This window comes from Musca domestica, unplaced genomic scaffold (genome assembly GCF_030504385.1).
Source record: "Musca domestica strain aabys unplaced genomic scaffold, Musca_domestica.polishedcontigs.V.1.1 42, whole genome shotgun sequence".
Classification (NCBI taxonomy): Eukaryota; Metazoa; Arthropoda; class Insecta; order Diptera; family Muscidae; genus Musca; species Musca domestica.
The window spans coordinates 7,003,666-7,020,347 of NW_026712329.1; the positions used below are offsets into that span (position 1 = coordinate 7,003,666).

The 16,682-nt window shown below is 34.4% G+C and overlaps 1 protein-coding gene across 5 annotated transcripts in view; it reads right to left on the reverse strand.

Annotated features, from left to right (window-relative positions):
- LOC101897176 (segmentation protein cap'n'collar) overlaps positions 1-16,682 on the reverse strand; it is a 165,342-nt gene that overhangs the window by 92,232 nt on the left and 56,428 nt on the right. Inside the window, exon 1 of one of the 5 annotated variants that reach the window (XM_059127017.1) lies at positions 6,509-6,634. The exons of the other annotated variants lie outside the window; for them this stretch is intronic. Coding sequence (XP_058983000.1) covers positions 6,509-6,553 — 45 coding nt within the window. The 5' untranslated portion in view covers positions 6,554-6,634. Of the gene's footprint in view, positions 1-6,508; positions 6,635-16,682 lie in introns of those variants that run through there. 5 annotated transcript variants of the gene reach the window in all.

Here is a 16,682-nt window from a genome sequence, read left to right on the forward strand (position 1 = left end):
ATATCGAAATATTCCATTCGCTTTCCGCTCGTATTAATTGACCGTGGCATCAGAATAAATGCCGAATATTATCGCGAAAATATTTTGGATGGTTCCAAAATAAGGTTTCTCGCTTCTAGCGCCTATGGCTAACAAAATCTGCGGATACCAATCCGTTGGACTATTGTAACTGGAGTATTTTGGAAAGCAAGGTTGGCACTAAAAAATACCAACGTGTCGATCACTCCAAGAAAGCGCTTCGCCGGGAATGGGCCAAAATACCACAGAGCAACATTCGGGCAGCGTGAGACGGTTTCATTGGGCGTTTGAAGGCCATAATTCGTGCCAAAGGTGACCAATTTGAACAAATCTAAACTTATTCTAAAATTTGATGCTATTTCCGACATTTTTTGCTTTCATTCAATAAAATTTAAGAAAAAAATGTAAAAGTCATGGCGTTTGATTTTGTTGCAGTTTTTTTTATTTCACCCTGTATTTGGTATAATTTGGTATTGGGTGCAGGTCTTCACATTTGACATTTGGTATTAGCGTTATTCATGTGTAGCTGGACATATGAAGGTGGTTTTAGAAATGTGTACTATATTTGTACGAAAAGTATTTCATGGTATTATATTGGGTATTAGGTAAAAAGATGGATATATAATTCTGAAATTTAATATTTCGATTACTGATGGTATCTGTGTTTGGGTTTTGGGCGGCGATTTGGAAATCCGTCCTATATGTGTAGGAAAAGTATTAAAATTTAGTATTGGGTGAAGAGATAGAGCTGGAATGCCAAAATTTGATATTGGTATCTGGAATTGAGAAATAAAGTTGGTTTCGAAAATGTGTACTATAATACATTCCAAAATGTGATATTATTGTTGGTGTCTAGGGTTTACATAGGGAGACGTTGAAATAGCTTTGGACAGAAAAATCGATTTTTCGATTCGCAGTGATTTTACTAATATCCTCTTCGGTAAACTTCAAAATGAAATATTTTGAATATTTTTTCGTGTAAATTAACAAATTGTGCATTTTTGGGATTAAAAAGCCTGTTGGAACGAATGAAATATTATAAGGTATATTTTTGCTGTATTTTGCTTCTTATGTTCCAGGAATAATTTATTAAAGGATCAACGCATATAATATATTTTAAATCAAAACCTAAAGAATATAAAAAATGGCATTTGTCCTCATTGTTAAACATATATATTTTAGAGTGCGGTTTACGAGGACGCAGAGTAAAGTAAAGTCTTCTTTCCATACCTCTATAATTTATTTACTGATTTTATTATTGACGAATTTTTGCATACTTTTAACATGTTGCATAATTTGAGCATATTTTGGTTATTTTTTTGCATTGTTTATAATATTATCTCAAATATCTTATATTTGAAAGTCAAAATGTCTTTCAGTGGCGGTAAAAAACATCAGTCTAGCCCGGCGGAACCTGTCAAGATGCATAACGGCACTAAACTGATTTCATGGATAATATGCGCATCGTCGAAACCCCCTAGAATGTAGTTCAGTAAAAGACTTTCACAGCTACACATTGATTTTGTTTCAAGCCGATCACGAGAAATATTCTTCATCCATTCAAAGTAACATCAATTTTAATTTTGTGATTTTGAAAATATCAAAATATTGACATTAATCGAATTAAAAAAATCAAAGCGAGCCTTAAAAGCAAAGAAGTCCGATTTTTCTATTGGCGGCTTTTTAAACAAATTCTCAAGTTTGATTTGAACTGCATGCCTGCCATATTACGAAAGAAAAAGTGGTGATCAATGATCCATCCATCCATGCTCTGTTAAATGCAGAGATTTTTATCAGACACCTCTAAATGAAAGAAAGGAGAGAAAGACTCTGCATCAAAAAGAAGCGCTTCTTATCACAAAAGATAAATGTGTTTTTGATCAGTTGTAAGACTTTTCGACTCTTATTTCGTTTTTTTTTTCCTCTATCGGATCTGGCAAGCAGTTGAATTTTATTGTTGTAATCTTTTGTTAGATTATATAACCTGACACTGATGATGGATTTAATTTCGATTTCTTGTGTTTGACAAATAGTTTTTGTGTTTTTCTCAGTTTTATGGAGATAAAAGGTAAAACCACAAATATAGCAAAACAAGAAGAAAGGAAATCTACGTATTCACATGTTAGTGTCAAGTACAGTGGTAGGAGAAAATTACATATTTTTAAAATATAAGAAACAAGAGATTCAGTCAAGTGAGAATATTTGTAAGGGAAGAGGTCGCACCGAGCGATGTTTTAAGGAAGTTGCAGGATTTTTTCATTCTCCAAATTATCTTGGATCAGAGGACATGGGACATTGGAATTTGTAAATATTTTGTTTCAGTCATTTCATTTCATTCTATTTTTTTCATCCCACTGTGCTGAAAGACACAAAACCAATCTGCCAACTACCACACAGTATTGGCCCAGAAAAAGTGTCTAATCATTGCAATAATGAGCTCGTTGATTGTGTACAAGTGTATGACCCCCCATACCATGTCAAACCGAGGTGAAGAATTAAAGAAACCGAAATCAAAAAAAAACCAATGCACATTGCGGTGGCACTAAGAAGGTGTAAGGAAGGATCATTAATAAATGACTGATGTCTAGCTGGCTGATGGAAATCATTCATCAATATGGACTTATGGCTGATGACACTGTTCGCAGCAATGAGAATCGTTTGGAGGCAGAGAAATTCGGAAAGACCAATTCTCTTTTTTCTCGCTCTCTTGGAAATAAGCAAGAAATTACTAAAAGAGAGAGGACATTTTGTACCACAAGGAAGATTAATCATCCACAATAGATCACACACGCAAATCACCGACTTATTTGTTCACTTGCCACCTATATTGTGTGGTAGAATCACACAGTTGGATCTCGGTTAGTTTGTTTGTTTTTTCTGTTGGTTTTGGATGTTCTTTATGTTGCGATGTTGTTATCCTGATGTGATTTTACATTAATTATAAGGAGACTGACAATAAACATCAGAAATCGGTGGCCTTTATTTTGACAGAGTAAACAAAAGCATTGAAGGCAAATTTCATGTCAATCTTTGTAAAAGGCATCCTAGGACCGGGGCAAAGTTATTTTCTAAAAGACCTGTAAAATGTCTTCTCTTCATAGAAAAACTAATAAAAGGTTTATTTTCACAGAAGACCTCCAGAAGGTCTTCTGTCGACCGAAGGATAACACTTTTTATACTCTCTTCGGAAAGGCATTCTCATAGAGAATCTATAATAGGTATTCTATGCACAGAAGACCTGTATAAGGTCTTCCTTTCATAGAAGGCCTGCATTAGGTTTTTTCTACATAGAATACCTCTAGAAGATCTTCTTTTCACAAGGTATCTATAACAGAACTTCTATCCATAGAACACTGGCAAAGCTTATCTTATCTTACAGAGGATCTATAATAGGTATTTTTATATATAGGAGAACCAAATAAGGTCTTCCCTTCATAGAGAACTTGCATTAGTTTCTCTCTTCCTAGAAAACCGGTAAGAGGTATTCTGTCCATAAAATACATATAAAGGGATTTTGTTTTCGCATAGAAGACTTCCTGAACATCTTCTGTCCACAAGGTATCTGAAAGTTGTGTCATTTTTAGAGAAGGCCTGAAAAAGATCCTGCAGCAGCACAATTTTTTTTCTCTCCACAACAGATTGTTAAAAGATATTCTATTCATAGAGGTCCTTCTTCTTATAGTAGATCTTTAAAAGGGGTACTCCTTACAAAATATCTGAAAAGGGTCTTTTCTAATAAAAGATCTGTAAGAAGAAAATTTGGTCCAAATGGAGCTGTAATGTGTAGTCTACTCACGGGCGTTTATCTGTATTTTATCCAAAGACTTCAATAAGATCCTTATCCATAATATACCTGTAAAGGATCTTCTGTTCAAAGAAGACCCCTAGAGAACCTACAGAAGGTTTCTTACTCGTACAATACTCGAAGAAGACATTCTATTTATATATAACAGTAATGAGGCTGGGTTTTTGGAAATTCATACAAAAAGGGTACGAAAAGTACTAACATGTAGGACAAATTTAATTCTTTGTACTGTACAGACGGAATGAGCTAGAATTCGGAAATTTGGAATGAGAATCACTGATGGAATGCAGGATACTCATTACTTGGTAAGGTAAAAACATGCTATTTTACATCGTATTTTTTTGGTAATTACTTATTTTTTAGCATACTCTCCTTACAAAATATCTGAAAAGGGTCTCTTCTAATAACATATCTGTAAGAAGAAAAAATTTGGTCCAAATGGAGCTGTATTGGGCAGTCTACTCACGGAAGCCTGGTAAAATGTCTTTTTCCATAAAAGATTGGTTAACGGACAAAGAAAATCTGGTTTTCGATTCATAGAAGACCCATTGTAGGTCTTGTGTTTGTTGAAGTCCTTCAGAAGGTATTCTATCCATGGAAACCCTGTTATACCTCTAGGTCTAGGGCTTTTTTCTAAAGAAACCCTGTAAAAAGTCCTCTATACTGTCTCCAATCGCCAGAAATGTGAATTGCCTTCTATCAGAGACCTAAGAGAGGTCTTTTGTGCCTGATCTATGAAAAGCGTTCCATAAAAGACTTATAAGGGTCTATACAGCGAAGATTTGCAAAAGTCTGCAGCAAATTTTATATCCATGTTCAGTTTTCTATCTCAATCAGTCAGTCCTTCCCCCTATTAAACTTGTATCGGGCGTTTATCTGAATTTTATCCAAAGGATCTTCTGTTCAAAGAAGACCCCTAGAGAACCTACAGAAGGTTTCTTACCCGTACTATACTCGAAGAAGACATTCTATTTATATAAAAGAGTAATGCAATAACTGATTGACTGATTGATCTAGAATCAAGTGGGCTTGGTGGGTTTTTTGAAATTCATACAAAAAGGGTACGAAAAGTACTAACATGTAGGACAAATTTAATTCTTTGTACTGTACAGACGGAATGAGCTAGAATTCGGAAAGTTGGAATGAGAATCACTGATGGAATGCAGGATACTCATTACTTGGTAAGGTAAAAACATGCTACTTTACATCGTATTTTTATAACCTCCACCATACTATAGAGGTTATATTAACTTTGTCATTCCGTTTGTAACTCTTCGAAATACTCATATCAGACCCAACAAAGTATATATATTCTTGATCAGCGTAAAATTCTAAGTCGATTTAGCGATGTCCGTCTGTCTGTCAGTTGTAATCACGCTATCTTTCGAATGAATTGAGCAACATTATTCACCGGAATTGTTTCAAAATTGGTATTTGAAGTTCGTTATGGGAACTACAGTCTGTGACAGAAAATTGTCTGTGCGGGTCCAGGTCTTCGTATAGGCCCCATATATCAGTACCTCCCTATATTCGGTATTTTGACGATTTTAGGTACAATACCCACCGAAATTGTTTGAGATGTGGTATTTGAAGTTCGTAATGGATGCTACAGCCTGTTACAGAAAATTGTCTATGCTGGTCCAGGTCTTCGCACAGCTCCGATATAACGGCACCTCCTTATATACGATATTTTGATGATTTTAGCTACATTATTCACTGTTTATTTCAAGTTTCGAATTTGAATATGGTAATGGCTTATGACAAACAATGCCTATGTATGTCCACGTCGTATAGACCCCAATATAACGGCTATATTCGGTATTTTTAAAATTTTAACAGAATTTTTTAAGGATTTTATTTTTTAAAAATTTCCAAATTCGTTGCAAATTTTGGAGCGTATTAAAAGTTCGGCCCGGCCGAACTTATTGCTTTTTATCTTGTTTGGTAATTACTTATTTTTTTAGCATACTCGTAATTTACAGGGTATGTAGTTGTTATTATTTTTGGCCTACTGGTAATGTAGACGTTATGTTGTAGTCACTAGGGACTTCTGGGATGTACTTCTACATCAAGTTTTTCTTTCTAATATCCATTACGTATGGCAACTTCCCTGCACGAATCACAAAATGGCAGTGGCATGGTGTGGCAATGATGGCAGGCAATTAACGGAACTTTGACAAATGTCCGCCATAAATAAATTGCAAGTTTTTCATTGTAAATAAATGACTGCAAAAAACCAACGACTCCCTGATTGCTGGGTTGAAAATAACTTGAACGGCTGTGTGGCTACCGAATTGCGCACAAATTATAGAAATTAATAATTAAAATCTTTAGGCTACGAGTACAACAAGAAAATCAACAGTAGAGAGATATCAAATAAAAAAAAAAATAATAAACATCAAACACTGGCAAAAAAACGCATACACATTCGCAATAAATTATTATTACAAGTCATTGTCATTCAGTCACCAGTTCACCAACGACGAAGCAGAAGAAGAGGCGTATTTTTCATTAAAGCTCTTTTTTTCTCCCGCTGTTAGCTTGAAAATGAATGAAAAACCACCACGCGTTTTTCTTGTCTGTTTTTTTTTTTTTTTTGTCACAACTCCATCAGGGAATGTTATGGAGGTTAATAAATATTTTGTGAAATATTAATGCGTTCCTCTTTAGTTTTATTTTTATTACCGAAAGATAAACGTGCATGTGCTTATAATCCTCACTGATACACATTTTTAAAAATTGATATGTAATTTTTTTTTAAAATTGAATTAAAAAAATAAAATACGTTTGTGTAGTTTTGAACGCGTTTCAGTAGAGACTGATTCACGTTTTCCCATTGAGAGATCAAATTCCTATTCAAATGCATTCACCAACCAAATAGTTCTGGATTTCACAATTATTAGATTCCGATTGATACGAGAAGGGCTTCTGAAGGCAAACGGGGGGCTTTGGTTACATTTGAAACGTAAACAATTTTTTGTTGAAGTGCAAAAAGTAAACATCAAAAAAAAAAAAGTATTGTGATAAGGGAATTGTTGTAAAAAATCTATAAATTTTTGCTTGTAATTTAATAAAAAAAAATAATACTTTCACACAAATTGTTGGTGTAAAAGTACATTAGGGTGGGAGTTTTTGTGAAAGAATTGACGAATGCAACGGAAAACCACCAATCCGAATTTGTTTTTTTTTTTTTAATTTTGAATTTAAGTCAAAAAATTAAAAATATATTAACAACATATTTCGCATTTACTTTCGTATTGTCACACAGACACAGGTCCTAAGTCTAAGATTATTTGTATGGAAAATGGGCTTCACCGGCCCTCCATGTGACGGAATGTTCCGATTTTTTAAGTTAAAATCTTGCACCGAATTGGCAGCAATTTGACAAATGTATTATCTCTTTTCCAAAAAATTTCAGCGTATGCATACGTTTAGGATGAATTTTCCACAACACACAAATTCCAAACGAAATATTTGCCATTATGCATCTCCTGTGGAATGAAAATTTCATGTTAAATTTTTTTCTAATATCGGTACATGTTTAGACTTTAGCACCGTATAGCGACTGATATTGGAATGTTGGAATTTGCAAAGTTCCACAAAGTTGGATGATCCTTTATGTTTGGTAAATTATTTTCTGTGAAAATTTTAGACTTTTGTGGGGATAGTACCGGAAAGAGTGAACCAATATTGCCCAACTCCGAACTCAATCTATGTTTGACAAAAATATTAAAATACACCAAGTTTGGATCAAATCAAAACTGCCTTTGAGGACAGACAAACCTGTCCTAGATCGACTTCAAATGTCCAGAAACGGATTTGGTCCAGTGACCTAGGGTCTAAAACCATTATTTCCTTTCAGCCGCATCAAGTTATCTATTTTCTCTGTAGCCCCATAGCTGAGGGTATAAAAACACGAAAAGTTTGCCAAGCCAACAATTAATGTTAGTAACCGTGGCTGGTTATTTATTCCAATAATGCAAACAAAATCGCTCTATTAATGCTCTAGAGTTGTTAAAAGAGATCAACTGTTAATTATGACACATTTATTGACACTTGTTGGCAGTTTGGTAAGTACTTACTTCCTGCATGTTGTTAATTGGACTAAAATGTACTGATACACCCGTTATTTGGTAATGAGAATTTTTGTAACCAATCAGATGATCGACAGTTCAACCCTACCATCAAGCCAAAAAGATAACAGAAAAAATGTAGTGTGATGGGTTTAAAAATAAATTCAGCTCTAGTGTTCTAATAATATTGTTCTAATAGTGGGGTCTCAACCGATGAAAAAATGAGATTTTCAAACAGCATTTCTTAAAAATATCTAAAAATGTACCACTCCGATTGTGGCCCCTACATAACGATTCCCCAAGCCGTAATTAAGTATATTGCGACTTCCCAGAAGGTAGAGTACATTCTTGTAAAAAACTGTTCGGTTATTCTGGATGGTATTCTCATCCATTCTAGTAAGAATTTTAAAAACTTACATGCAGAGAATCTCATACGTAAATTTAGAGCAATAGCTGTGTTCATAAACAGACTAGTGCCAATGGTACTCTACTTTATATCATAGACAAGCCTATATATAAACTTCTGAACTCAAGCCGTTTACGATGGGTCATGCTTAGTACTGTTTAGTACTGGAGACTTTAAAAAATCTCAACTTTATACCAAACTAAACTTGACCAGTTCCCCTGATATCAGTACCATTTATTCAATGTTTTGTACCATTTGGAATTTTGCGTTCTATTAAAATTAGAAATCTCAAAAATTTTGTCAAACCCCTGACAGAGTTGTGTCAGGCAAATCACTTTTTTGAATTACTTCGAGATTTTTCAAATGGGTTCGGCCCTGCTAGATTTTATTGAAAAAAGCCTTCTTTGTACAGAAGTCGTTAACAAACTTTTATCAATAAAATACTTTAAAAGGTCATTTGTCTTCAGAAGACTTTAAAGTCTTTTGTCGTTAGAAATTAAATAATCTTTTACCTGTCAATTTATTTAAAAACCTTTAGAACCCTAAAGTTAAAGTTACTTTATTTAGTGAAGAATTTAAAAGTTGTTTGGAACACATTAAGTTCATTTGTATATTTTCAAAGTTTTCAGTTTCTCATTGCTGAATTGCCGAATAATACACCCCTCAAAAGAGCGCCATCTATCTCTCAATTATAACATTATTAAATTCAACCACAACATGGTTTATGTATTCACTAAAAGGGTAAAAATACTCTGAATCCATGTTGAAAACCAATTCCCCATATTTAGCAACATGTTGCCAAACAAAGCTCACTATTGTGGTGGGTTACTCCAATTTCCCCACATTATCTCGTTTATTTTCTTCTGCTCTCTCTCTCTTTCCCATGCGATGTTTTCGGTGTTGAATGAAGGCCAACAAACCTACCATAGCGGATTTCTCATTGTGCCTAACAACAGACGAAACAAAACGAAAAAGACTGCAAAAAGGGGAGCCAACAAAAACAATGCACAAGAATTAGCCGGTAAAAATCAGATGTTTTCGTTCTGTCGTCGTGACTGTGGTGACTTTGATTTGACAAGCAGCTGGCCTGTCGTCGATGCAGTCGCAATGAAAGGTTTAATTTGATGACAATGGTGAGTTGTGAGTGTTTGTTTACATTTTCATTTGATATTGGCTGTCAATTGACAAGTGAATTGTCATATAAATCAAGCGATGATGACGATGCAGTCATAGCTGTTGCTGTTGCCGCTGCTGCTACTGTCTGAATTCTGGCAGCAGCTGTTGTGACTTTTGTCGTTTTTAGCCATAAATTGCAGTGCAAAAACAAAAGTCGTGACCCTATTTTGTTTTTTTATTTTTAAGTTTTTGTTTATACACAAAATTGTATATGTGTGTGTGCGTGTGAGTGAGTGTTGATATTTGTTTATAAATGCGATATCGTAGTTATTATAATTTCGATTTGTACCTACAAATATTCCATTTTTCATTGTAATAAATCATGATGACAAGGCGTTTTTTTCGTTTTTGCAAATCGATTTTGGTAAATTTAGAATTGTTTTATTTTTTTCTTAATAATTCATAATATATTTTTCTTAATAGTACTCATGGTAAAATAAAGAAGGTAAAACCATTTCAAATTTGCATTTTCTGTAATTTAGCTTGTCGAATTTCACTACATGGAAAGAAGGTTCCCGTCTCTGATTTTTGTATGTACAATGGATTTGTAAATATAAATTTTGACAATGAGATGTTGTCAAATGAATAATTTTGACGTTACCTTCTACCATGATAGTACTACTAAAATTTCTAATTTGCAGGTATTCTTAAAATTTTATATAAGATTAAAATAGTTCAAAAAATTTATTTTCTTGATCAAATCTAAAAAACTATCAATTGTAGTGAAATCCTAAAATATTATTATAAATATTGAAAGTAATAGTTCTTATCAGTTTGAAGAAAAGAAAGCACCGAGATTTCATCAAAATATTTATTAGAGAATTAGCCTTGAAATAGTTATTCTAGGCATTACGAGTAATGACGAATAAAGATCGTGGGTCCAGACAAAAAAAAAATTAAGAGCGGTGAAATTAAGAACGAATTCAACTCGAATGGTGGGTTTTAGCCGTTTGGTAAATACTTCTATGTAAAAAAGGAGCAAGTATTCTGTTTTGAAAGTAATATCTGCTTACCCATTATTGGGTAACGAGAATTTTTGCTGGTTTGTAGGTTTTTGAAAGGCCTTCAGATCATGGAAGGCTGTTGAAAAGGTCTACTGCCTACAGAAGACTTGAGAAAGATCTTGTTGCCATAAAAGGCGTTTTAAAGTCTGCTGGCATAGAAAATAAGATCGTCGAATAAGGTCGACCATATCAGACCTTTGAAGGTCTTAATGACATGGTAGGTAGTCTTGAAAGACTTGTGGCAATAGAAGCGCAGAAAATCTTTAAAACTACTATGGAAAGTTCTTCTAGGAACAGAGAAAATCTTATGGTCATGAAATATCATCTTGTGGCTACAGTAGGTCTTTGACAAATCTTGAAGACCTGGAAGTCATTGTCGGTACAAGAAGTTAAGAAGGTCTTATGTACATGTGAGACCGTCATGACGGTCCCTAAAAATAGTTTTGAGGTAAAAGACGTTTTAAGCCCCGTTTGTCAAGGCTCTCTATCTGTGAAAAAAAAAAACGTAAAAGACCTGTTCATTGGAGACGTTTAACAGGTCTCACGTCCGTAAACCCCCTAGAAACATGTGCCAGATTTGAACTATATTGGGTACTCCTTTGTTTTTTCCTTATATTGAAATTGGGTGGAGTAGGTACCAGAACTCTCTTCGAGAGTTATAGTGCGCTCCTAACTCTCGAAGAGAGCTCCTACACAATACGCAAGGACATTCCTAGGATTCCTCTTGGAGAGTTATAGTGTACTCCAGTCCACCATACGGACGGACATTGCTAGAATTCCTTACAAAGAGAACTAGGGTCTAAAGCTGCTATTTTGATATTTTGGCATTATCATATGATATACACTCTTTGCAGTCATAAGGATAGGGTTGCAGGTCCCAGAGCTTTCGGTGTATGACCCAACTTTCTAGAGAGCATTTTTAAAAAGTCCTTTTAAAATTTACATCCACCTTCTATCTAAAGATATTTTCCTCCTTAAATCCTTAAGAAGATCGACATATATTGAAACCCCTTTGATAGTCATTTATTTATAGATCGCTAAAAAGATCTTCAATAATAAACGAATGTAACTGTTGGAAGGTCGGTATATCACTAGAAGACTGTCAGGGACGTATTTTATAAAAAAAATTGGCAAGAGGTTTAATTATATCCAATTGCGTTATATTTGAATATGGTCTTCAATAATAAACGAATGTGACTGTTGGAAGGTCGAATTTTCTTCGAGGTTTCTTAATCAATAAAAACTTTTGGAATAATTCTTTTGATCATGTGAGGTATTTAGAATTTTATATATCACTAGAAGACTGTCAGGGACGTATTTTATAAAAAAAATTGGCAAGAGGTTGAATTATATCCAAATGCGATATATTTGAATATGGTGCCACCCTAATACACCCACAAAATCTTAACATTACAGTAAATTCATAATTCATTAACAAATATTTATGACTTTCTTTGTACAACAAAAAATATACAATTAAAAATAATGAACTTCGAGAAGCAGAAGACGAAGAAGAAGAGGTAACGCCAAACAAACGCCAACACCAACATAAAGTATTAAATGACCAAAGAAGAATCGCAAAGAAGCGTAATAGGAAAGCCCCAAAACCATAAACAATAGTGGGAGGGCTGGGGAAGGGGTATCTGGCAGTCAACAACACTTATTAACAATCGCGTGAGTTTGAAAATGTTTTTGTTTGCATTAATTTGGTGAATTTTTTTTCGTTCATAAAGAAAAACAACAAAAAACGGACACTGAAAGAGATTCCAAATAATATTGGAAGAAAACTCCTACCCAAAACAAAAATCAAAAATTGTCCAATTTGCAAAAAATCACAACTAACTAAATTTATTGACCATCCCAATGTGGGCAATGAAGTTTTGTTTTATTGTTGTTTAGGGGGAATGAGAGAAATCCCCATCGAAAACAAAGAGGGAGAGGAAAGTAAATGAGAGGAAAACAAACAACGCAAAAATGAGTTCAATGATTCATATTTGATGTTTGTATGAGGAGAATGCGACGACGACGACGTCAAGTAGATGATGGTATACACAAACACACATTTATAAACACTAAATATGCATGAACATTAGAATAGGTCGCAAGTATTCCCAGTAAAAACTTGGGAGCTGTATGAGATGAAAACCCCATGAAAAAGTAATGTAAACAAACTACTTTTAGCATCACCAGAAGGTTGAAAATTATGGATTACTCATTAAATAATTACTAATTTCCCTCATTACTGAATAATGAGTAAAGTCGATACAGAGTGTAGGCTTCCGACTTCAAAATCAGAGGTTGTGAGTCCAAGCTGTCACTGGAATAATTTTAACAGCTGTCGGACGAGTGGCTTAGAAATGACAGCAGTCTGAAGTTGGTTGCAGTTTTTTCAACTCACCCAATATATATTTTTATACCCTCCACCATAGTATGGAGAGTATATTAATATTTGTAATACCTCGAAATATACATTTTAGACCCCACAAAGTCTCGATCAGCATAAAATTCAATGTCGTCTGTCCGTCTGTGGAAATCATTCTAGATTCCGAACGAAATGAAGTAAGTTGATAAAAGTTTACTCAAATGTGTATTATGTCTGCAGGACTTCTGGTATTGAATATGGGCAATGTAGGTCTACACCTTCGTATAACCCCCATATAACGGTACCTCCCGATATGCGGTATTTTGATGATTTTAGCGACATTATTTACTGGATTTTTTTCAAAATTGGTATTTGAAGTTCGTAATGGATACTACAGCCTAAGACAGAAAATTGTCTGTGCAAGTCCACGTCTTCGTATAGCCCCCATATAACGGTACCTCCCGATATGCGGTATTTTGATGATTTTGGCGACATTATTTACCGGAATTGTTTCAAATTTCGCATTTGAAGTTCTTAATGGATACTACAGCCTAATCCAGAAAATTGTTTGTGCTAGTCCACGTTTTATAACCCCCATGGTACATCCAATATTCGGTATTTTGATGATTTTAGCTACAGATTTTTTTTTCAAGTTTCGCATTTGAATATTGTAATAGCTTATGACAAAAGTTGCGTATGCAGGTCCATTGTCGTTGACCCTAATATACGACTACATTCGGTACTTTTAAGAATTTAACAGAATTTCTTTACAGTTTTTAATATTTTGAAAATTGTCAAATTTGTACCAAATGGTGGAGGATATTTAAAGTTCGACCTGGCCGAACTTACAGCTTTTTTACTCGTTCTTAGATACGATACGATTGTAAACAACTCGTCCGACAGCTGTTAAAATTATTCCAGTGACAGCTCATTATATTGTTTACAAGCGTACAAAAGCATTTTGGTGAAAATTTCCAGAAAAAAGTTATTCGTGATGGAATTCAAGCGTGATAGTGTGATTTCTTTATATTTGGCGGAAAACCACAAGTGGCTATCGTTAGAGCACTCCAGCATTTAAATGTGAATAAATCTTTTGAGTCTAGTATCATAACTCGTTACCGTGATACAAGGAAGTGGACGGAAGAAAACAGCAAAATCAGCAAAAATGGTTCGAAAAGTAAAAAAGCGAACCGCTGTGGCCGAAAATGGCTCTGGAGCTGAACATATTGAAATATTAAAAAACGACCTCGGGGTAAAACCATTGAAATTCCAAAAAGTGCAAGAACTTACACCGCAACGAAAAGAAAATAGACTCAAAAGAGCTAAAGAGTTGCTTCGCTTAGACGAAAGTAGTGAACTGCCGAATTTGGTTTTCTCCGATGAGAAAACATTCGTTGTCCAGCAGTTTGTAATAAACAAAACGATAGTGTTTACTTGCCAAAGAGGACAGCTGAAAATGTGTACCTTCTGTTGGCTACCAGAACTCAAGCGGCGGCCATGGTGATGGTGTGGGCCGTCATAACAGCCGATGGTAGCTCTCCGCTCGTATTAATCGAACGCGTCATCAAAATAAATGCCGAATATTATCCCGCACGCGCCACCCAAGAATGGTTACAAAATGATGTTCCTTGCATCATTTCCAGCGCACAATGACCACCACAATCTCCGGATAACAATCCGTTAGACTATTGTGTCTGGAGTATTTTGGAAAGCAAGGTTGGCACTAAAAAATACCAAAGTTTCGATCACCTCAAGCAAGCGCTTCGCCGGGAATGGGACAAAATACCGCAGAGCAACATTCGGGCGGCGTGTGACATTGTTTCATTGACCGTATGAAGGCCATAATTCGTGCTAAAGTTGACCAATTCAAAAAATCTAAACTTATTCTAAAATTTGATGCTATTTCCGACATTTTTGCTTTCATTCAATAAAATTAAAAAAAAAAAAAAAATGATGGCGTTTGACTTTGTTGTAGTTTTATTTATCTCACCCTGTATATACTTTGCAGGGTCTAACTTGAGTATTTCGAGGATTTACAAACAGAATGACAAAGTTAGTATACCTTCCATAGAATAGTGGAGGGCATACAAATAAAAATTAAGTTCAAATTTTAACTGACTTTCATATTTTCCATGCATATTCTAAATTGCAAACTTTCTAACAAATTTCGGTTCGAATTCTATCCGAACTCTTACAGTTTGGTTTGCTGGATATGTTTATACATAATGAAAATCAATCATCTTTCGGCTGTATTTTAAATGATTTTTTGTTTTTGGATGTTATTTGTTTTATGACCAATATTTTGTTGTTTTTGCTAAAAACACTCTTCGTATTCTTCTTGAAGCTATTTGTCAAAAATACTGTCATATTCCCACAATAAAACATACAATTAACAAAAAAAAATCGCACAATCGCACACAACTAAACCTGCCCCCTCCCGAGGTTCCAAAAAAAAAAAAACAATTGTTAATTGTTAACTCCTCAAATCTGCATTTTCTGCGTAACAATTCAAAAAATAGAGACCGGTTATTTTTTATTACAGGGGTATGTATTTTTCAAAGTTAATTACTTTTTTTCGACAATTAAATATGTAAGAGACATTTGAAAACCGCATATTTTTCGAATGTACGTACGTACAGTAGAGTAAAGCAAAACAATTAAGAAAAAGGGGAAAGACAAACAAACGGAGCGATGAAAAAATGCGTAAGACCTTCTTTGAGCAACAACACCGTTTTAGAGTTTTTTTTTTCGCATAAGGTCAGCTTGGTAATAATGAAACAACATTATGACCAACAATGTTGTCATCATGCAGCCACACACACCGAAGTTTCGAAAAAAAACGACAAGTTGTTAACTTCAACATTTTCGAAGAAACCAAAGTCAAATGACAAATCTGTATTTCGCTTGGTGGTATGTGTGAGTGTTGTTTTAGTTGAGATCTATTATGTGTGGTTTTTTGGAGTTCATTTTGACCATGTTTTTTTTCGTTTAAGCCAACATATTTTATTTTGTTGTCTTTTATTAGCGGAAAGAAAAACAAGTCATTTATGTAGAACGAAACAATCAACCAAATCGTCTTTCTTAGAGAAAGTCATTTCGTTTGTGTGTGTGTGTGTGGTGTTGTTTTCTTTTCACAAACAAAGAAGGCGACGACCTACTGGAGTGATCTTTAATGTATTTTACCGAAATATTGGTGTCGTTTTTATCGAAAAAAGGTAAAAAAAAACAAAATTTTCAGATGATGGATGAGTTCAAAAACTTGGCATTCCGCGAGAAGAATTGTTGGTACTCTATAATAAAACCAGTTGATTTTGTATAAGAAAAATATTTGTTTTCTATCAGAAGAACTGTTGGTCTTGTAAAAGAAGAGACATACTGGTCATCTCTAAGAAGACCGAGTAGTCTTCTATCAGAAAAAAACCAGTGATCTTCTGTAGGAAAAAAACCTTAGACTTACTTACCAAATATATAAAAATCTACCTGTCTTCTATCACAAGAGGGCTCACTTATCTTCTATAAGAAGACCTATTGGTCTTCTATGAGAAAAAGACTCATTGGAGAAACCCTTGGTCTTCCATATGAAGTTCCATTGGTCTTCTATAAGAAAATTCATTGGTCTCCTTCTATATAAGAAGAGCTATTTATTTTCTACTGGAAGAAGACCTATAGGTCTTCTATAGGAAGACGACTTCTTGATCTTGGTGAAGACCCAGTGATCTTCTATGAGAAGAAGAGCAATTGTTCTTCCATCAGAAGAAGACCTATTTGGTCTATAATGAGAAGAAGCCATAATGGTCTTTTATGAGAAGAACCATTACTGGACATCTATGTGAAAAAG